The sequence below is a fragment of the Rhodnius prolixus genome, unplaced genomic scaffold, assembly GCF_049639745.1.
Source record: "Rhodnius prolixus isolate KJV_2025 unplaced genomic scaffold, Rpr scaffold_10, whole genome shotgun sequence".
Lineage (NCBI taxonomy): Eukaryota > Metazoa > Arthropoda > Insecta > Hemiptera > Reduviidae > Rhodnius > Rhodnius prolixus.
In genome coordinates this window covers 4863615-4886356 of record NW_027411615.1, presented here as the reverse complement: position 1 = coordinate 4886356, position 22742 = coordinate 4863615, and the positions used below count along the sequence as shown (strand labels likewise).

General features: G+C 32.8%; 2 protein-coding genes and 1 long non-coding RNA gene across 20 annotated transcripts in view; 1 reads left to right on the top strand and 2 right to left on the bottom strand.

Moving 5' to 3' along the window:
* The window catches only part of LOC141456792 (furin-like protease 1), a 749499-nt gene that overhangs the window by 288452 nt on the left and 438305 nt on the right, over positions 1-22742 (bottom strand). The gene's annotated exons all lie outside the window — the stretch shown is intronic.
* Positions 1204-22742, top strand: part of LOC141456800 (uncharacterized) — a 23387-nt gene continuing 1848 nt past the window's right edge. Inside the window, exons 1-9 of one of the 8 annotated variants that reach the window (XM_074133090.1) lie at positions 1324-1784; positions 2550-2715; positions 2989-3236; positions 16553-16814; positions 17004-17175; positions 18483-18654; positions 19159-19294; positions 20825-20953; positions 21336-21417. In XM_074133090.1, coding sequence (XP_073989191.1) covers positions 19239-19294; positions 20825-20953; positions 21336-21339 — 189 coding nt within the window. In that variant the 5' untranslated portion in view covers positions 1324-1784; positions 2550-2715; positions 2989-3236; ... (2 more) ...; positions 18483-18654; positions 19159-19238 and the 3' untranslated portion in view covers positions 21340-21417. Of the gene's footprint in view, positions 1785-2549; positions 2716-2988; positions 3237-13009; positions 13478-13561; positions 13624-13828; positions 13887-16552; positions 16815-17003; positions 17176-18482; positions 18655-19158; positions 19295-20824; positions 20954-21335; positions 21418-22742 lie in introns of those variants that run through there. The other 7 variants (XM_074133089.1, XM_074133092.1, XM_074133085.1 and 4 more) reach the window with 7 other exon arrangements.
* LOC141456807 (uncharacterized) overlaps positions 20899-22742 on the bottom strand; it is a 22400-nt gene continuing 20556 nt past the window's right edge. For all 7 annotated transcript variants that reach the window (XR_012460040.1, XR_012460043.1, XR_012460044.1 and 4 more), the window contains one exon: positions 20899-20931. This is a non-coding gene — a long non-coding RNA (uncharacterized lncRNA). The remainder of the gene's footprint in view (positions 20932-22742) is intronic.

The window sequence follows — 22742 nt, the reverse complement described above, 5'->3', positions numbered from 1 at the left end:
TCTACCCAGTCTACCGACGGCTGCTAGAGCTAACTTCACTCTCTCCACTTTAGCATCCATTCTCATCATAATCTTCCACTCAAACTCTGTGACCGGACTGGGTTTCCGTTTACCCGGGATATACTCTAACATGGATTTGCTCTTCAGAGAAAAAAAAGTGTTGACCTAAGAAATGGTGCTCTTACTAGCTGGAGGACGGTACTTCTCTGTGTATTTCACCAAACTTACACAACCACATAAAACTTGATCTCTCCTTTTCCTGGCCACTAGACTTCCACTTTTAGGAGAATGTATCTATAACATTATCTTCCTATAAATCCAGGGAATATGGCCAGAACTGCTGAGCTAATGGATACCTGGAAGATAGAGAAGAATATCCAGGGCTAGATAGTTGGTAGAAATAGGATACCGATGAATAAATAGGCTGCTAAAAGTCTATAATAAGGACATAAAATAAGATCATCAAAGAATACAGCTTTCCTAGAAACTTAGATGGCTTCCTCAAAAAGTTGGGGCACTCAATTAAGTATGTAAATTACTGCTATAAAAGCTCACCTTGTATTTCATTTTATGAGGAAGAAGAAAATCTTCTTAACCAAGTTTTGAAGTAAATTCGACTGAAAGTATGGGATTTTCACCTTTTTTGGAACGTTCATCACGATACAGATTCATAACTTTCAATGGGAAAGCCTTTTTTCTCGGAAAATTTTATTTTGAGTCAATTCCGGGGTGAAAGTTTTCTTCGAATGAAAGCATCAATCTCATTTTAATGCTCGGCTCTTACAAATTGTGATGAGGATTTTATTTTATTTTTAATTCGATGTTTTCTAGAATGTTTAAAGTTAAAAACCCTGAGAATATTACTGAGTCTTCATAATGTTCTTATCAGATTTCGTATCCCCCAATCTCTCCCTAATAAGCCCCCTTATGGGGAAGTGGACTAGCCACTTCACCAGAGATCTCGGCATAATTGCGGATATCACACTTACAAGAACATCTTCAAATTCACACATTGTATGCAGACGTTAAAACTGAAAACCCTATCGCCTCGCCTCTTATGAACAATAATAATATTTATAAGAAATCAATACAACACGAGTTACGAGGTAAAAGATTAATTTTATTTAGTTATTTTCGGCAAAAAATTGTAGTTTTTCCTTAATAAGTAACATTAATGAATATTTCGTGGGTAGCCAAAGTCAGAATCGTTTTACAACCGCTCTCGGTGAGGGGCCACCCCAAAATATAATATTCAATTTTGGCAGTTTTCTGTGTTCAACACAATTTTTAGGGATTTTTATTAATATTCTAGGGTCATTTCTAGATTTTCTTTTCTTTAGCCAGCAATATACTTATATGAATCTAAATAATCTTTAATACAGAAGGCAGTAGGATGAGGTTATAGTAACCTTACCTTAATTATATAGTCTGCCTGAACACCTCGTGTACGAGACATGTACATGTATCGTTTCTCTTATTTTCGTTGAATTTTATTTTATTGATCAATGATCATCTGTAACTAGTGTACTAATTGCTTATTTTAATTCTTTTAAATAGAACGGGAACATATTTTATTGTTTCTAATATTTCAATTTCTGTCAAGTTCCAACTAACATTTACAATTAGTTAAGTACATTTTTACCTTTATTTCTGTAACATTTTCCCTGGAAAATACTAGTTAAGGCAGTTTAAGGAAAATAGTGAGGTTAAACTTTCCTATAAGGAGTCATTTAAGTGAAATCCATAGCCTTAGTATCTGCATAAATAGTCCAGTAATCCTATAAGTAAGTAAACATACAAACTCAATGTAAATCAGTAGAGCTAAAGTTTAATGTTTAAATGTTGTAATTTATATGGACTTTATCACACAAATTCCATTTTTCGGAAAAACATTCATTACGTTAATGGGAAAGTGGAGTGAATTTTAGTAAAAGCATTTGTAATCATTTCATTGCCTATAATCGTTTCTACTAAAATAGTACTAATATGAAGGAAAATTTTATCTATAATAATTGGTTTTGTTAAATACTAAAATAATGACTAAATTTTGGTATGGCTAGATGTTATATTACGCACATAAAACTAGTATAGTATTGCAAATGGAAAAGTTTTAGGCTCAAAATCAAAATTAATGTTGAAAGTGTAACCGTTGAGTTAGATAATTGCATGAGTTATACATAGGTAATGTGTTCTACGATATGGAATATCCATGTTTTGGACTTAGGGGAGAGAGAGATTAGAGAATAATCACGCTATTTAGCGTTAAGAGTTAGATAATGTTAGTTATGAGAGTTGGAGTAAGAGAGTTAAGATCTCTTGGTGCTCATTCTCCGGGTCTTGGGAGCAGCTCCAGATCTAACGCACCCTCAACTTACCCATGGTGCTACATACGCACCAATTCCACCAGATAATGACTCAGTACATAACAAACCACTTCCCACTTAAACTAAACTACTTATGGTCCAAAAACTACTTACCAAGCAACGCATTGTTTATTAACCAATGCGTGTGTTAACTTGTGCAGTCTATTACCTTTTTTTTTTTTCTAGGATATCTCGGAGATAATTAAGAGGGAAGTGTTTAACTCAATGGCTAACAGATTATTCCCGGGATCAAAACCAACTGCTGTCCTTTAGATTTAATATTTTTAGGAGCTTCTTACAGTTCACCGTCCTTTCACGGTAATGGACTGTGTTGTGTCTGGGAGCAAAAAAGGTAACTGTTTGTGGTCTTCTTTAAATATTAATTAAATTTTAGTTTTTCTAATATATTATAGAATATTTAGTTGTAAAAATTAGTTTTGAAATCCTGTAATTCATATCGTATATAGAGGAAGCCACAAGATTAGTTTGGTTAATATTTTCGGAAATGGTTCAATTTACAAACTCCTCTTAACTTTGCTGCATTGTACATTCCCCTACTATGAAGAAACAGGAAACGAATAATTTTCATGCAACTTCTTGAATTACTTCCATTGTTTATTTTTAGAACACAGGGCGTAAAATCTCTCGCCCTATAGATGTATTCAACTTCTAGTGAAGTGAACTATACTTCTGCGCAAACTTCTACATCATGCGACTCCTTATTTAGTAGCAGAACAGAATCAAGGACAGTTTCCTTCTCGGTTTTTTGGCTAAATAAAGAAGAAAAACCTTATTCAATGGAGAAACTTTTAACTAACAGAACTAGTTAATGAGATGTGTTCGCTTTCACCGTAAAAAAAGAAGATCAATATGGTAAGAAAACTTTTCTAATCAAACAAAAAAGACTGAAAATTTTGAAATGTTGAAACTTCTTAAAGCTTTGCTAGTTTTATAAAAACCAGTAAAACAGAATGAAATACAATTATTCTTTATTATCTTTTATTTTTTCACAATAATTAGCTTGAACTACAATAAATCAGCGTTAATTTTATTGATTAAAAGTTCAGGTTTTATCGTATAAGTAGACAGTTTATTTATTATTTGAAATTATTAAAAATAAATGAAGGCTAGCTAATAGTAACAAATAAATTTGGCTGTTAAATTAATTTAGGCGTTGGCGCAGAGATCGCGCCACTATGCATAAACAAAAATAAAAAGAAAGATCATATTTTGGTTGCTAAATAGCAAATAAAGTTATCAATTTCAACAGACAATATAAAATACATTTTTTTGATTTCATATAGTACGAGTGTCGTTTGAAAAGTCCGTGCAAAAATAAAAACTACTTAATTTTTTGGGGTAAACCTTTTTTATTTTTCAACATAGTCTCCTTTTAGGCTTATACACTTCGTCCAACGCTGCTCTAGTTTGTTGATCCCTTCCGAATAATAGGATTTGTCCAAGTCTGAAAAATAGCCATTCGTTTCTGCAATCACTTCCTCGTTTGAATAAAATCTTTTTCCCGCCAGCCATTTCTTCATATTGGGGAACAAATAGTAGTCCGAGGGAGCCAAGTCTGGAGAATAGGGGGGATGTTGGAAACGAGTTGGAACCCTATTTCCATTAATTTTGCGACCACAACTGCTGAGGTGTGAGCTGGTGCGTTGTCGTGATGGAAAAGGACTTTTTTGTGGGCCAATCGTGGGCGTTTTTCTTGCAGCTCGGTTTTCAAACGGTCCAATAACGATGAATAATATGCACCTGTAATAGTTTTACCCTTTTCCAGATAGTCGATGAGGATTATTCCTTGCGAATCCCAAAAGACAGTCGCCATAATCTTTCCGGCCGAAGGAACGGTCTTCGCCTTTTTTGGCGCAGATTCCCCCTTGGTAACCCATTGTTTAGATTGTTCTTTGGTCTCAGGAGTGTAGTGATGTATCCATGTTTCATCCACAGTGACGCAACGACGCTTAAAGTCCTGCGGATTCTTCTGGAACAGCTGCAAACCGTCCTTGCAACACTTCACACGATTTCGTTTATGGTCAAGCGTGAGCAATCGCGGCACCCATCTTGCGGATAGCTTTGTCATGTCCAAATGTTGATGCAAAATATTATGTACCCGTTCATTCGAGATGCCCACAGCACTAGCAATCTCACGCACCTTCACTCTTCTGTCATCCATCACCATATCATGGATTTTATCAATGATTTCTGGAGTAGTAACCTCAACAGGACGTCCAGAACGTTCAGCGCCACTTGTGCCCATATGGCCACTCCGAAAACTTTGAAACCACTTATAAACTGTTCTAATCGAAGGTGCAGAGTAACCATAATGTTTATCAAGCTTCTCTTTAGTCTCCTGAGGCGTTTTGCCTTTCATAAAGTAGTGTTTAATCAACACACGAAATTCTTTTTCGTCCATTTTTTGAAAATCAATCGACTTCCTCGATTCAAACGAATGCCAAACACAAAGAAATAGACCGATCTGGCTGAAACTTGGTGTGTGTTCTTCCAAGAGATGCTACTAACTAAACATAACCTCGATACGCGCCAGTAGTGCTATCTCTCTGACTTTGCACGGACTTTTCAAACGATCCTCGTATTTCTGTCTACAGTTGATTTTATTATTATCCTGTTAATAAATAAATTGTCTGTCTGAAATTCATTTAAATAAAATATTTTACATTGAATTCTTGAGTTCTTCAACAATATTTTATTCAAACCCGCATTTCCCACGACCAACAGCTGACAGTCTTCAAGAATGATTTACACTGACTTCTGTCTTGTTTAATCTTTATCTTCATCGCTTTTGTGACTCATTTTTGTTGTTATTTCACTCCTAAAATATTTCATATTCAGTAGGATGCGGTTACACAACACTCTCAGACTTGTTAGCGATGTCAGCACTCTAGTCATCCTTTCTCGATCTCAATTCTTGAAAAAAATATTATATTTCAGTGCTGCATCCCACTTTTTCTGTCTAGTTTCGTTATTTCACTTTAACGCACATATTCTTAATGCAATTATTTCACCTGATTCTCTTTTATTCATTCATATTTCAGATGTAAAATAAATTAAAATATAAAACAGTGGAATAGAACTAAGCAAATTGTGCGTTTTAACTGGATCTTTAGATTAAAAGATGTGTCCACTGGTTGGTTAAACGATTATTACAAAAGATTATATTTTATTATTAATAGGATGCCAAAGGGCTAATAGGACTTCCTGAGCCTAGAGTGGCTCTACTCCTATCCTCAATCCTGAGAACACTATGCGTCCTTAAAAAGGAAACCAACTGGTCTGTCTTCAATATCATTATCTTATTCCTGAGTTCCAAATCTCCCAAGCAATGCCACTTCTTCAGGGATCTTGGCGTCCCTGCGGCTACCCCAGTCTAACAACAAGAACCACATTTTTCACTAACATCACACAACATTCACAAAATACTCTTAGGCTGGACTAGAGCTCTTTTCATCATTTACACACTGGAAATTTTACAGACTCCTACCATTTAATACAAATACTGATACATTAGGGAGTGTTACGACACGTCTTTAAAGTGACAATGGATTGTGATAATAGCAACTTCTTCAGTGTTTCCCTGAACATACTACTTCTAGTATTGCTGTACAGGACCATTGACCTAGAAGGGGAAACCTGATCGTCAACTCCCTTCAAATATAGGTTAGTTAAAGCTAGAAGTGGTGTTGATGAAGTGATTATGAAGCGTAGATTTGTAAGTAAGAGTCCTGCGTGTAGCTATTTGTTAGAAAACATTTTAGTAGCAAAGAATGTGGCTTCCAGTCCATGACACTTAATTGGCAGTTGGACTTAAGTCCCGCCTGAAAAAAAATAGGCGATTACTTTACCTACGTAAGTCTAAAGCAATTACAGCTCGATTTATCCTTTTAGATTTATTGAATTCCTTTGCAATGAAAAGATAAAATTATATTACCAAGGAATTATTGTGGTCCTAATCAGAACACTTATATTCCCTTAGTCAGACGACACTCCACGTTGGCCAGCAATAAAATTCCCAAAATAAAGTCTGGGTTGTTAGGACGGGATATCCGGACCTTATGATTGCTAGTACCAGATGGGACATATTACCAAAAGGCTGGCCAACAGCAATTTGGTTCGCAAACCTGTCCGTGTTGTAGAAGAAATGAAATGTAGACGTAGCGAAGAATGTCTGTTTTCCTAGAGAAGGGTCAACATTCAACCATTCCTCTGCCCTAACCCTTCAAACAAAGTCCTACCAACACCACTCATCCAATAATACCCTAGAGGTTGTAGAAGATGCTTTCCATTTGAATTGGCGACACTAGCGTACCCAGGATCGTATGATATATAACTTACTAGTGCCAGCAAAGAGCTCTGCATATATCTGCTTCTTTTTTGATTTATGCAGATACTCTCACGGAACCAGCTAGCCGTAACTACTAGAACGTAAGAACATGTTTGAAATCATAAAACATACCGCTAACGATTCTTTTTCATCCTAGAATATTATTATTATTATTTTTTTTTTTTTTTGCGCATCAACAGCTGAGGTCATTAGCGCCCGGAGCTTTTTCCAGTGCACTGCCGGCCTCCGGACAGTGTTCTCTCGTTACAGACAACACTGTCCATCACCGGACAGTGAGCTGCAAGAAGCTCCTAGGAAGAGAAAATCTAAGGGTCAGCTGCTGGATTCGAACCCGGGACCTCCGCGTGGGAGTCCAGTATGCTAACCTCATAGCTAATCCCTTCCCTCCTAGAATATTATTATTATTATTATTATTGTGTTTTTTTTTTTAAAGGTACTCAACATCTAAGGTCCTTCGCACCTTGTAATGTTGCTGAATGATACTAACATCCTAGAATAGAAACTAGAAAATTTCTTCTCGTTCAATTTGATTTATTACAGATGGCATTAACTTGATTTACGATGAAAACTAAATTTTATTGTCATTTAATCTTTAGTTTAATTTGTCAAACTTGTTTTTAAATCGAAGAATGAGAGTTATACTTTTTTAAAGTAATTTAAGTCATTCTGTTCAAATTTAGTCCCAGTTTTTCAGAAATCCTACTTTACAGTAAGTTAATTCTCATCGGATTCATAGTAAGTTAGCGAACATTCTAGTTATATTCCAAACAACTAAGCGCTTTTTTGTACAAATAAATAAATCTTAGTATTATCTATAACCGTGTATATATTACATGCACATAAATCACAAGTTACTAAATTCATTTTTCCAAAAAAATGAAACAAAAATCAGTTTAGAGCAGTTTTCAGGATAGGAAAGGTTACATTTCAGTGTAATGTACGGTTTTACAAACTCTAGGTAGGTATTCTTACGAAGATTTGTGAGTTAATACATAGAGAATAATAGTAGAGTGCGTGCTGAATGATAAAGCATGTTTAAAGGCCGTTTGATTAATAGCTCGTGACAACGTCTAATTTATGATTAATATTTCCTTCATAAAAATGATTTTCTAGTTAAATATAATTCAAATTTAAGAAAGGAAGTAAATAAATAAAAGATGAGATCAATAAGAGTTTGCGACAACGTAAAGTAAACATAAAAACTGTAAGCAGAAAGACTCGAAGAGCGGTAGTAAAAACAGATAAGAGAATTTGGAGTCAACAGTTGTCCGACATGGTAATAACCAGTAGTTAACCTAGTTCCGGACGTCCTTGAATAGACGACGTCCTACGCCACTCCTGGCGGGCTGTAACAATAGGCAATCTATAAAAACTTACAAAGATAGGTTGCGTGTTTTGTAGCAGGTCACAACACGCTACATTCCTAAAGGGGACAGGCACGCAGTCTGACGGCTACACACTCCAACCAACGTTATATAAAACTTTGTACCGGTGGCGGGTAGAGGAGAAAGAGACTTTTATAGTGGCTGTGTACAACATAAAGCGTGCAATAAACTACAACCCATCACCTGGTCCCAAGTAAATACGATAAAACCAGGCCTGTTCCAAGGCTGGCGAGTAAAAACATTTGTATTCAAATATATCACAGTAAGAGAAAAGATTTGTTCACGTAAGAGAATTGAGATCGTTTCGGAGTTATCACCAGAAATACCAACTTCTATTGAGGTCTTCTGAAACGAACTGAAAGTGGTATCTAAAAATAAAATCTAATTTGAACGTTCTTACAACTTGCTGTAACCACATTTTATGCAATCAAAAATTTTCTCGATATTTACAATTTTTCAGTTGACTTTAATGGTTAAACATGTTCACTTTAAAAAGTACTATTCACGAAAAAGACGCTCAAAATTACTTCGGCACTTCAAGTCACCACATTATCTCAAGATTTGGTATTTTGGTAACATATTTATGGTTTTTCCTTATATAAACATTGAATAGCTGATATAACGACAGAATAATTTAATCCTTGCTCTAAAATACTTATAAAAGTAAAGTAATCATCTATTTTTTTTTACAAGCAGGGCTTAACGTCTAAGTACCAATAAGGTGTCGTTATGAATTTGATGAAAACAATCTTTGCCTCATTTGTAACTCTTTTTCTCCTGATTCAGTTGTTCATTTCCTTTTTGAATGTGCCTCACTTTTACCTATTAGAAGTCATTTTCTTAACTCGTATCAGTCTTCAAATGATTCTTTAAATGATAAGTTTCTCAAGTTGTTAGATAGATATAAATAGTGTGAATCAGATTATTGAAATTTACAGTTTTATGTACCAAGCTCTGAAGCTCAGAAGCTCTTCGCTCTTAGAGTGATAACTGTTGAGTAATTTATGTCTAACTAATTAAGTTATTTTTCACTTATGTATGTCAATGAGTTATGTTTTAGTTATCCAATTTTGTACCTCATAAAGAATAGTTTCATTTCCTTTATTTTACTACTGTATTAATTTTACTGCTTGTGCATTGTTGTTACAGTTCCCAGCTAAAGGTATTTACCTATAAGCTTGTAACTAAATAATAAATAAAATAATACCAATAAGGTGTCGTGGACGGAGGCGGAAACACATACTTTACTATTTAATTTGTTTTCTACCAAATGAAAAGTAGCACTTAGTACGCGGGATTCGAACTAAGTGAGGTACAATTTTCAAATCCATGCTTCATAACCACTAGAACAACAACCGCCTCCCGAAATAATACGAGGAATAATAATCGTACTTTAATGCAAAGTCGCCTTCAATCAATGATGCGATTTTTCATGTTCTGAGCCTTGGAATAATAAGCCTGTAGCTTCGTTGATTTTTTTTTTTCAACGTTTAAGTTATGCAGTTTATTGTAATAAGCCAAAGAGAGTGAAGGAACCAATCTAGAAGGATTAGGAAGGGCATTTACTGTGAAATGTAATTTAAAGAAAAATCTCTTAAGAATGCCCTGTGCTTCCCTTTGTACAAAAAGGCTGTCTGGTTGGATATCTAGTTAAGTAAAGATAAGGGAGAGTGACAACATGATCAGTGACTTTTGAATGAAAAGTGACCTTTCAGCTGAGTGAAGGAAAGAATTTGAAACAGTTTGGGGTGATTCTACATTATTAATGAGCCAGATGAGTTGGGCCCTTATTATTTAGTTTAAATAAAAACACGACACGATGGTAAAGAATGAATACAAATGTCGTAATATAAATTAAAAAATATATATATTCTACTTCCTGATAACTTACAGCTGTGTTTAAGTAGAAGAGAAAAAATACACTAACTTCAAAAAGGACGAATACTCCTGCTTTCTTTTTTAACAAAGAAGAAAAAAAAATACCTCTTCCCGCAAACAACAGAATAACCATCGATTTGGTAGTAAAAGTGGCCCTCCCCTACAAATCTTTTAAAACTAGGAAGCTTTACTTTCAAATGAAAATGTAAATCAAGACTTTAATTAAACTTTGTAAACAATGAACTTGGTTCTAGGCCGGAGAAGTGCTTTAAAGAAGGCTTAAACGGGGGCAGAGTTTAGTTAATACTTATTAAAAATCAACCAGGCCTACCAGAATGGCGAAATAATGTTTTAAAAATCAACTATATAATTTTGCCCAATGTTTTCTTTGAGTATTAACTTCTGAGTAGGCTGGAAAACTCATTGGTTAATTCTAAACATGGAAAATATTTTCAAATAGTGGTAACAGCTAAGTTATTTTTCATTAACATTTTGACGAGAAATAGACACATTCAAGGGAGAAAATTTAATGTTAGTTATTTCCCAGTATTAATTATTATTTTAAGGACGAAGTTCATAAATCCCTACTGTCTTACTGAGAAGGAAAGATGCTATATTTGTAACTAATAGCATCTGCAAATCTTTGCTAACAAGAAACAAATTGATTAGGTTCTTTGACATTCAAGGAATTCGGCAGACGCCATTTTGGCCTGGTCTCGTTTTACCTGTAAGAAAGTTAATGAGATACTTGAAAATTTAATAACAAACTAATTGCAAAAGGTCCAAGTGTATGTTAGGTGAGACATAACTTAAAAATTTCTATTCATTCAATTTACAATAATACAACAATACCTTAGCTATGCTTTTTAAAAATTGGATTTTAGCCTTTCGCAATTGTTTGGGGTTTATCACTGACTAAGTACCATCCAAAATGTTTAAAGTAGTCAATAAATCTAAAAAATGGATCGTTTTTGTTTCATAAATGCCTGGACGAACAAACCAAACGTACTACCTAGTAGGTCAAAGTTGCTGGAACTAAATTACTGGAACCAAAATTGGACAATGCTTTCACTAACGCTATTGTAACGAAATGAAAGTGGGTTCCAACTATCCATAAACCACAAATCGTCCAAAAAAAAAGAAAAAGCCTGCATTTGACCCTACATTCAGCACCAAACAAAGTAAAACAAGAGCAGACTTTACACAAAGCATACTAACAACGAAAAAGACTTCTACCCTTATCATAAACCAGCTTCTGCCACATATCAAGAGTAAGAGATGTAACTTGAATATTAATCTGGGAAATGTAAAGGTTATTTGATTCATCCAACTTTGAAACACTGTTACTTTTATGTCTTTACAAACCTGCTTTGCAGTTACTACAGTAATCTTTACATTTGTTTAATAATTGTTCAGCGCTTCCTAATTACCATTCAGCTGATTTCTACACTTAAATTTATACATAGAGAAGAATAAAGTCACGAAAACTTACATATCTTCCCCTAAAGTTCATCTTGACTTCGACTCACCTGTAAACAGAGAAAAATACTTATTACTTAAATAGAAGACAGAGGTTTCCATTAAAAATGGGTTTTTCACATAATGACGATGGATTAACTAGTTTTTGCTCTTTTAACACACCATAATGAGAAATATATTAGAAGTTTTTTTTGTTTTATAAATCACAATCTTTATTTCTTTTTTTAAGTGTGATAGAAAATCTTTACATGAAACATGATGGAAATTGTTAAAGATAGTTTTTAGTGTAAAGCTAAAATTACTGTGCACATAAAGGCAGAATAATAAGCCACAAAGTACATAAAAAAAAAATTCATAATTAGTGTTTGCCTGTAATTTAATCTATAATTGTAGAGCATTATTTATCCTTTTCTCTTCCCTGTGATCAATATTTTGTACATTAAATACCATTTTAAATTTTTAATTGGGAAAAAAGTTTTAATCATTGGAAAATGAAGGTAATATATTTACAATATGCGCCAATTTGCAATAATTTTAATAAAACTGTCCGATAGGATTTCTTCTCAAAAACTGCACAGAAAAGCGTAATGTTAAAAATAAGATACTAAGTAGGTGTGTCCGCCTTCAGTATTATTTCTCCTCTTTATAATTGGAATTCAGGCTGGAAAATTTGCCATCATCACATTAAAACTGAAGTAAAGCTAAAAAAATGCGTTTTTTGTATTTGATAATTGACATTTATGGCGAATGTATTCTTCACGGTGAAGCAGCCCTCAAAAATCTGAGATTCCATGCCCATTTTTGAGTAAAAACAGCTAAATACTCTACAAAAGTTTGTCCCTTAATTTCCTTAATATGTATGGGTACCTGAGACAGTATATTGCTCAAGGAATAGATATGAACTTTACTGGAGTCGTGGATGTCTATAATACCAAGATAAAGCGAATGTCATCCTTGCTCTGCAATTTTAGCTGTGCTGAATATTATGTTCTTTTAAAATAAACTATCTTTTGCCAGCCATTAAATTTTAAGAGCACTTAATTGAGTAATTTTCCGAGCATTCGCGCATCACAGAACCATAGTTGTAAACGTTGAATAAGTTAATATATATGTACAGACTTTTAGTTCAGTAATAATCCAATGTACACCTTATTTTTATGGGTTTCTGTCAAACCTAGCCTTCTCTCAATTTTAGCGAAAAGTTATTAAATTACTATAAGTTTAGTGTCATCCAAAACTTCCAATCCACACCTCCTTTTGCTGGTTTCAATCAAGTCTATCCTCCTTTCAATCTTAATGAAAAGCTATAAGAATATTTAATGGACAGCAAGTCTGAATCGTTTTATAGCTGCTCTTGGAGAGGGGCCACCCCAAAACTTAGTATTTAATTTTAGTATTTTTCCATGTCATTGGTGGTTCAACACAATTTTTAGCAATTGTATTAATATTCTGTGGTCTTTTCTTCTAGATTTTCTTTTCTTTAGTCAGCAATGTATATGAACCTAAATAATTTTGAATACAAACTAGTAGGATGAGGTTATATTAACCTTACTGCAATCTGGAGGTCCGCCAGAATTCCACTTTCCCTGACTTGTACAAGTATCTAATTTACTTGATTTCATTCAAATTTATTTTATTGATCAATGATCATCAGTAACTAGTTTACTAATTGCTTATTTTAGTGCATCTGATTAGTACGGGAACATATTCTAGTGTTTCTTTAATCTCAATTTATGTCAAGTCCCAACTAAGTTATAATTTGTTGAGTAGTTTATCTCATTACAGTTATTGCCTATTTCCAAATAAGAAAATTCAACGTGTAGTCCTAAATTATCAATTTCTATCACAAATTTCGAAGAAAGTTAGAAAATCGGTAACTGCTAATGGTTTGGTCCATGTTCCTTTCACTTCTTCAATCCACTTTCCTCCTTTTTAAACCACCAATTAATGTTTTCATCTCTACGTTTTCCACCAATGTGGAAGGAACTGCAATTAATTAACAGGTAACTGTTCTACTTCAAATTTCAGTTATTCAAATTCAATCTATTCTTGATATATATCAACTTATAGATGACTTATCATGACAGATTATCAAATAGCTGCACGAACGAGTTCTCTCTAAATCTGAATTTACTCAAGAAGAATCCGTGTGAGTCCTTTTCTCTATTTTTAATAAATATTCGTTTTTGGCATCACCTTCAATCGTTCTTTTTAAAATGTTTTCTTTTTGTTTTGGAAAGGTGATTTATTTTTGCCAGACACACTTGATAGTAGACATTAAAGTTAGTGCTTTTTTTATTCTTAAACTAAGATTTGAATGTATTTCCTATTAAATCATTATTCTGTTCCTCCAGATAACAAATTCAGAACCAGCTATCCTCGTGGGTTAATGATAGAAAAGCACACCTAAAGGTGAGCTCTGGTTTCAATTATTTAACACTCCAGCCTTACACCACTAGAACATGTTTCGTGTTTTAAATTATAAAATACGCAGACTAAAAAATACAAAACTCAATAGATAACACCTCATTAAGTGCATGATCTGCTTAAAAAAAAAAAAAAAAACTTAAGATTAGAAAAGTTGAATAAAAAAAGAAATGGGTGTCCAGGAATAAAAAGAAACGTAGATGAAAAAAGATAGAAAATATACAGAAATGCTGGGATCTGTGAAATCTTTATTTGTGTACGTGGTCTAGAATAATTTTCCTAGTTGTTTGTTTGAATGAATATTTATTCGTGTAATAATTTGAAAAGAAAAATGATAATACAGATTTTACATTTCTTTGTCAGACAAATGCTTTAATAATTGCTGAAATAATTCAGGTAACACAGGCCATAATCGTAGGTAGTTTATAAATATAAGGGTAGATAGTGTTTTGTATTCCAAAACGATATGTAAATAGATTGGAAAGGTGTTGAGCCCTTTATTGAAAGGCATACCTATTCACCTTAGCACCTTCCTTACAGGATAATATCCTCACAGTCTGTTGTAGTATATTTGCTCCTTGTGCCAGCAAATGCTTCTATTAGCAAAGCCAATCGTCTTCCAACGTATGGAACTAACCATTACTTCAACAATTCCTAAATTCAACGTGTATATATTTACAGTAAAACACATTCGTTGCGCAATGTAATCGAGACAGAATATTCTAATACTGTGGAATTGCCAAAGTATCTCGTACAGATCTGCTAGAGCCCTAAAACTAACCATCAATAACCTTTCTCCAAAAATACTCGTTATGCTTGTTCAGTAGCGATTCTCTCAGTCTTTATTTACGATTCCCTTACGGTTTAATTGCAGTTATCCTACGATTCTCTTAAGGTTTTTCTTCAATTAAGTTCTCGTAAGATTTACTTACGGCTTCAAACAGTTTAACTTACAATTCTTTCGGTATTTACTTAGTTTCTTTTATAATTTTCTTACTGTTTTACGATTCTCTTATGATTTATTATCAGTTTTTAACTGTAGACCGTGGTTTTGGGCGGTTGGGCAACAATAAATCATTCTTGTCCTCTTTACATGCAACTCTTACTCAATGTTTGTGAGGGCGTGTTTTCTTAGTATCTTGAATAGAAACACTGCATGAACATGAAACTTTATATTTCGATTTGGTCCCTCCACGGATACCGTGTTTAACTTAGCGATCTTAGTATAATGTACGTTCCTAATGAAAGGTTAAATGTGTTGCTAAAATCCTGTTTATGAGGGAAATTACTAAAAGTACCAATTCACTGAATGGATTTTTATTTAACTTTTTTGAGCAAAAATACTAAATGTACACTTTGTGGACTAATCTTCATTTATTTTATTGGTGACTGATTCATTACTCCAAAGGCAAGAAAGATTATTGTTCAGTTATAATTTTGTGTTTGTATTAATGCCAAGCTTTTGACCTAGGAACTACTAACATCAGAAAGTATTGAATGACCTCCTTGCAGCAGGCCTCCTGTTTCTTGTGTTTCATCCTTTGGTTTGGCGCTGATATCTGATTGATTGTGGTGAAGTTAAAAAGAGCATTTTTGTTTATATTTTCATTTTTGACATAAATATCTTCTCTCCTTGAAATAACTTATTATTCTTGATGCATTTTGGGAGATACCCAAGTTGTAAAACTGTTAGAAGTACATATAACATTATTTAATATTGTTTGGAATATGCTTTTAATTCTATCTGTATATCACAATGTAAGTATTTGTAAGTGAACTTGCCCCTGCCTTTATTTCTATGTAAAAAATCTCTACAGAATGGTGCTGGATTGTGATAATGGAGTGAAGGAATTATTTTCAAGAACGTCCGTGTCTATATGCTAATGGTATTTTATGAAAATCGAAGTTTGAAAAATTTGTCTTATTAGGCTCCTATCTTCTCTTATTGGGTTCGTTGCTGTTACAGACTTTTATTCTAAGAATGGACGTTTCATAAATTCAATCCTAGGCGCATACTAGACAAGCTTAAATGCATTTCGAACTGGGTATCTTTACCTTGATTCTATTACTCAACGCACACAGTTTAATCATTGCAATTAGTCGTGTTCAATTGAATGGGTGAAGATGTATACCTATTATTCATTATTAGACTACAGTGGTGTACGCAGTAGAAGTACGACTTACTTAATCAAAATCTATGCAAATTCTGAATCTTTCTGAATATCTCTCAGTATCCTAGTTAAATGTCCTATTAGTAAAAAGATTTAAGAAGATAAATCTTCATGGTTGGAAAGTTTTACTAATATTTCTACGTGTATCCATAGTTTCCCGCTAGAAGTATGCATAGTTTGATTTCTAAAATTTTTAATGCATACGCAAAGACATTTACATCAGTTCTGATAGGAGTTACGCTGTTATTACACAAGTTTCATGAAAAAAATAAGAATTATTTTGTTAGGAAATACGGTTTTCTGTGCAGATTTTAATAACAGGCAACAAAGTTAAGTTTCGCAAGAATAATAATTGTTATTTGACATGTCCATCACTGACAATATAATTTGCTAATGCAATTCAATTTACAAAAAATCTTATTGAAGTAGATTTTTTAAGATTTTCTTTACTAAAGTCTTGATCTGTGAATATTGCTTCAGTTTTTCAGGTATTCAAAAGTACCCGTTGTAGCTGGAAGGTACTCTGCTATCTTGAGGAAAAAACAAAGAATAGCAATTGCACGAGTTTTGGTCATGAATCCGAAAATACTCATGCTTGATGAAACTACACCGGCTTTGGATTCAATTAGCGATTTGGTTGTACAAGAAAGCTTTGAACCGAGCAGCACGAAATAGAACTAATTTTATTGTAGCACCCCGATTATCAGCCATTAGGAATATTGATGTAATCTTTGTTGCCCAGGTAAGATTTTTTTTCACTGTTTTTCCTTTAATAAATAAAAAAAATCTGCTAGAATTTTGAACTGGTTAATCTGATAATTTCATTTACCATTTCAACTCCAATCAATGTGTACCATTTCAATGATTCCCACTAATCAGTACATAATATCCCGTTGTCATGGTAACATTATTCATCAGCTGATACTGTCAGGTTATCTTTGCCAATATGGTGGGACCATTATCAGCTGATGTGCAGTAACTTACCATATGGTAAAAGGTACTTGGAGTGTTCAGTTCGGTGGAGCTCTACGGTCTTTATTACAACTCAATAGTGGATTAACAAGTGCAGGCTGGTCAAGAAGTAAATGGATTTCAATGAAAAAGTAAGTCAGTTAAAAGATTTCTTATATGTTTTATTTTTTGTAATGATTGTTAACTTGAGATACCTCGGTAGCATTTAGCGTTTAATCTTAATTTTTTTGTTAGCATAAGAAGCTTCTTGCTAAAACATTAACCTTTACAATTAAAACACATTAGAACATGAAAATTAAAATCTTCAATTCGCATGTTTTACAATTTTTGTATGTTTAACGCTTACTGAATGTTACAAATTCTCTCTTATTCCTAAAACCGCCTTTAAGTCTTAAATATGTACCTTACTAAGGAAAGTATTTTTTAAATATTTCTTCACTTTCTAATAAAATATTGTTGTATTTCGGAAGTATCAGATAACTTTTTTTTAAATATCTTTAGAGTTCCCCTTTAAATTTGAACAATAAATAATATTAATATTAATAATAATAATGCTTTAAATATGTTCATTGAAATACATTCGATATTTTCAAACCTATCGTGCTTTTATGTTCCCCAAGTATGTGTAGTTTCGTATATGTTCTTTTCAAAAGGCTGTCAGAGTTAACAAAATATAAAAAAGCCATGAGATCAATATCTGAAATATACCAATTATAGGTTTTTTTAAGTAGTAATAATAATAATAACAGCCTCTATTAGAAATTATAAAGTGTACACCAAAAACAAAACAAAAAATAATAATTCAAATATTTAGTAACAAAGGAACCGAGTACTAAATGAAAAGAATTAGCTTAACGTAATTGAATAACTAACTCTTTAAACTATTTCTTGGACTCTAAAATAAAACAAAAACCCCTCAAAATTTATCTAGAACATCTTCCATCTCAAGAATTGTCTTTCTCTATTTCTTGATCTGTCTAACGAGATGCTTACTGTTAATCTTGGTATTTCTTCCATTACCTAGGTATTTCTTTTGTTATTGCTATCTTGTTAAGTATCTCTGTTATTATTACCACTAATGATAGCTAGGAAAATCTTATTAATTCATATGAGATTTTAACTCTGAATAGTTGCTTTTATCAATTTAAATTCTTTTATAATAGAACTAATTTCATTATCCAAAAAAAGAGGAAAGTTAAACGTGGCATGCTCCATATCTGTACCCAGACTAAATCCTGAAGTAGTGATAAATGTTTTTTCTCTTTTTACCATTTCGCTACCGTTGGTCCTTTAATACATACATAAAAATTTGATAGTATTTTTAATTGATTAATTTTGTAATTTCACTCTCAAATTTGTACCATTTCAATGATTCCCACTAATCAGTACATAATATCCCGTTGTCATGGTAACATTATTCATCAGCTGATACTGTCAGGTTATCTTTGCCAATATGGTGGGACCATTATCAGCTGATGTGCAGTAACTTACCATATGGTAAAAGGTACTTGGAGTGTTCAGTTCGGTGGAGCTCTACGGTCTTTGTTACAACTTAATAGTGGATCAACAACTGCAGGCAGGACAAGAAGTGATTATATTTCAATGAAATAGTAAGTCAGCTATAAGATTTCTTATAAATATGTTTTATTTTTTGTAATAATTGTTAACTTGAGATACCTTGGTGGCATTTAGTGTTTAATCTTATTTTTTTGTTAGCATTAGAAGCTTCTTGATAAAACATCCTTTACAATTAAAATACTTAAGAACATTAAAATTAAAATCTTCAATTTGCATGTTATATAATTTCGGAAAAACAATTAGAATCAGAAGTAAGATTAAATTGGTTGATAAAAGTTGTAGGTTAATTGTTAGCTGATATATCCAGAGCATTTAGTTATTTTTATTTTTTTAAAGTGCAATATTAAACTATTTATTGTTATTTCCTCTTTATTTGGAGAACTTCTGCAATGTCATTAAGAAGATCTTTGGCCAAGTAGAGAGAATATTCAGCCACTTTACCTATAATAGAAGATTAGAAGAATAGAAGATTTCTTCTGCATGATTGTAGTAATATATTTAATTTTTCAAATATCTTCTTCTTTATTTTGTTGCAGGAAATCACTAATCTTGGATTTCTCAATTTATTGAAATTAATGTTACATCACTGGCAGTTTTTGTCTTTTTCAATATTACGATGCTTAGACATTGGCAGATGTATGCCTGTATTCAACTCATTGCTGGTGTGTACATGTAAGTTTATTTATTTTATTACTTTCTTATTGTTAGGAAGTGAAATTTTTACGTAATTTATTTTTATTTTAAAACATATGCACTGATTGGTGAACAACCTGTTGCATATTGGACGGGAATCTACGCGTGATTTACTATTATTACGAATTAAGTAATTATTTGCTTGTATGTAGTTTTCGTTCGACTTTTTAGTTTCAGAATTGAAGTTTAAAAGGAAAAAAATAATTTTAATAACTAATATCTCTAATTTTAAAAATGGGTTATATCATACAATTTTCTTAACGAAAACTTTATCTGTACACTACGATTGAAAGCTATTAAAAGTTATAAGTATACGAGTATAATCTCAAGCTCTATACTGGCTTGACAATGAACAATTATACAGCAGTTAGATTAGTAAAATTGGTCAGAGATCCGCCTGCAGCAGTAAAAGTATCATTAAATTCAACATTCACTTTTAAAAAAGATATGTATATGGTTCTAATTTAAACAATATTTGTGAAAAACGGATTTTTTTTTAGAACCTGGAATTAGTGTAGTTAAGTAATAATAAGGGATTCATCAAACTTTATATTATGTGTTTCTTTCCTGATTAGTGGAAAGTTTATAAAGTTATTTGTGTACCAAAATTATTAGGAAGCATAGACCTAGCTAGAAATTCCATAATTTATTTCTAACTTCAGTGTGTTCTAAGCAGTGTGGTTCCTTTGCGGGTCGATCAACTATTATTGTCGTGTTGTTTGAAAATTACTTACTTTATTGCTTGATTAAGATTAAGTACTGTCGTGATGATGTCGTTTATCTTATCGACAAAATCTCCAGTGCATTTCTTTAAGTCAGCTTACTTGTTCATAAGCTAAGACATTATAGGTATAATAGAAACCTTATAAACTGAATTTTCGATTGCCTAATGAGTAGAACGATTGTAAAAGTAAATACTTTTACAGTTATTGCAGTAATGAAGCAGTTTCAGGCGTACCTTTGGTCTCATTGGACCATTTCTCCTTGTTCATTAACGGTGTTGTTTCTATATTCTCAGAACTTTTTTTTCTAACCTACGCCAACGATATTAATTTTTTAATAGTTTCTACCTTAAATAAATGTATAACTCGCCAAGATAACCTTACTAGATTTTATTAATGATGTACTATGTAGTGTCTCCCTGCATCCTGCTCATTGTATATGTAACTCTTTATCTATGTCCTATATGCTTGAATGTTTTTAATTTAGCTGATTCAATTATTCAATTATTGTAGATTTAATATGGTTAATGCATTTATTTATTTATTTACCATCGATAACTGAGAATCAGCTGATATAAAAACATTCACAATGTTGGGGTACCATAGGTTAGGCTACAGTTAATTTAGGGAAAGTAGAAGAAAACAGACTTAATTAAGTTCTTTGGAAATAAATCTTTTTATTTAAGATTAAATAATTATAATACGTTCTTCAGTTTAAGAAGTTAACAAAATTTAAGAATAATCATTAGTAATTTGAATTACATAGGTAAATATGACATTATTTCAGGCTACTGGTTTTAGAGGTGCTGATAGCAACTATCTCTTTCATTGCAACACTTTGCACAGCATTGATTTCTGGATGGGAATTGACTCCACTTCTGTTGCTGGCAATACCTGTAAAGATAATTGGACAAAGGTTAGTGAAATTTTATTTTTAAAATGTGTTTTTGTTTTTTTAATTTTCTTAAACGTTTGTAATCTCTTTTTCGAATTTGCGCAATGTGATAAAAATCATGCATGATCAGTCTCTTTACATTTGTTTTTTTTATTTTTCCATTTTATTTAAATTTTCCATATATCTCAGTAAGAACAGATCAATTGAAAATGCATCACTTATTAGGAAATGTTTCGGTTTGCAAAAAATAAAATAAAAAACGAAAACAAGAAGAAACAGAGACTGAAAAAGAAATAGAAATTATTACAAACATTAGATAAAGTAAAAAGCAGTACATTTTATTATACTTATTATATAATTTAATCAAACAGTTCATATAACTAAAAAAAAATTTTTGGTTTAGGTAGCAACAGGAATAATATTAATTTGAGAACTGTACAGGGAGTAAAGAGGAAGGATTCTTCTCAGGACGTTGCACCTTTCACGTAAGTTTTTTAAAATTATTTTGCATGTTGCATGTAATCAGCTAAACTGGCTACGTGGCTAACTGGTTAAACGTGCTACCTGGTTACCTAGTTCATCGGATAAACTTGTTAACTAGTTAATCTGTTAACTGGTTAATCGGTTAAATTGGTTTTACTGATGTATCTGTTTAACAGGTTTACTGGTTATCTAGTTAATCGGATAGACTGTCTAACTGATTTAACTGCTAAATCGGTTAAACTGGATAACTGGTTAATTCGTTATTCGGCTTAACGGCTAATTAGTTTATTGGATTAAACTGGCTAACTGGTTTATCTACTAAAATAGTTTATCCGTTGAACTGAATAGATAACCAGCTAATCGGTTAAATGGTTTATCTGGTTGACGGGTTTAACTGATTATCTAGTTTACCGGTTAAACAGGCAAACTGGAAAACTAGTTAATAAGTTACCTTGGCTTATACTAATCAGCCAATAAAACCGATTAACTGGTTACCCAATTTAACTAGTGAAACACAGGTTAACCGATTGACTAGTTAACCGGGTTGAATAGTAGTTAAACCTCTTAGCCGGTAAAACAGATAAACTGATTAACTAGTTAACCGGTTGATTTGGATGACTGGTTCATTGGTAAACTAGTTAATCGGTTGAACTCTGAAACTGGTTGAGCGGATTAACTTGTTAACCAGTTAAACTGGTTAACTAGTTAATCGGTTGAACTGGGTAAACTGGTTGAGCTGATAAACTAGTTAACCGGTTAAACTGGTAAACTAGTTATTCGGTTGAACTGGGTAACTGGTTGAGCTGATTAACTAGTTAACCGGTTAACTGGCTCATTGGTTTAACTGGTTAACTAGTTAATCGGTTGAACTGCGTAACCGGTTTAGCTGAATAATAGTTGACCGGTTAAACTGGAACCTGGTTTAACTGGTCAACTAGTAAATCGGTTGAACTGGGTAAACTGGTTGAGCTGATTAACTAGGTAACCGGTTAAACTGGATGACTGGTTTAACTGGTTAACTAGTTAATCGGCTGAACTACGTAACCGGTTCAGCTGATTAATAGTAAGTCGGTGTGGTTAAGTTAGGTTAGGTTAACCTAGCCTAAGTTAACCTAAGTAAAAGGGGGGGGTAGGTTAGGTTATCTTAGATTAACTTAACATAACGTAACCTACCCTAGCTTAATTAACCTCGCCTTAACTTAACCTAACCTACCCTAGCCTAACCTAATCTAACTTAACTTAACCTAATCTACCCTAGCCTAGCCTAATCTAATCTAATCTAACCTAACCTAACCTAGCCTATCCAGCTAAAAACTGGTTAACAAAG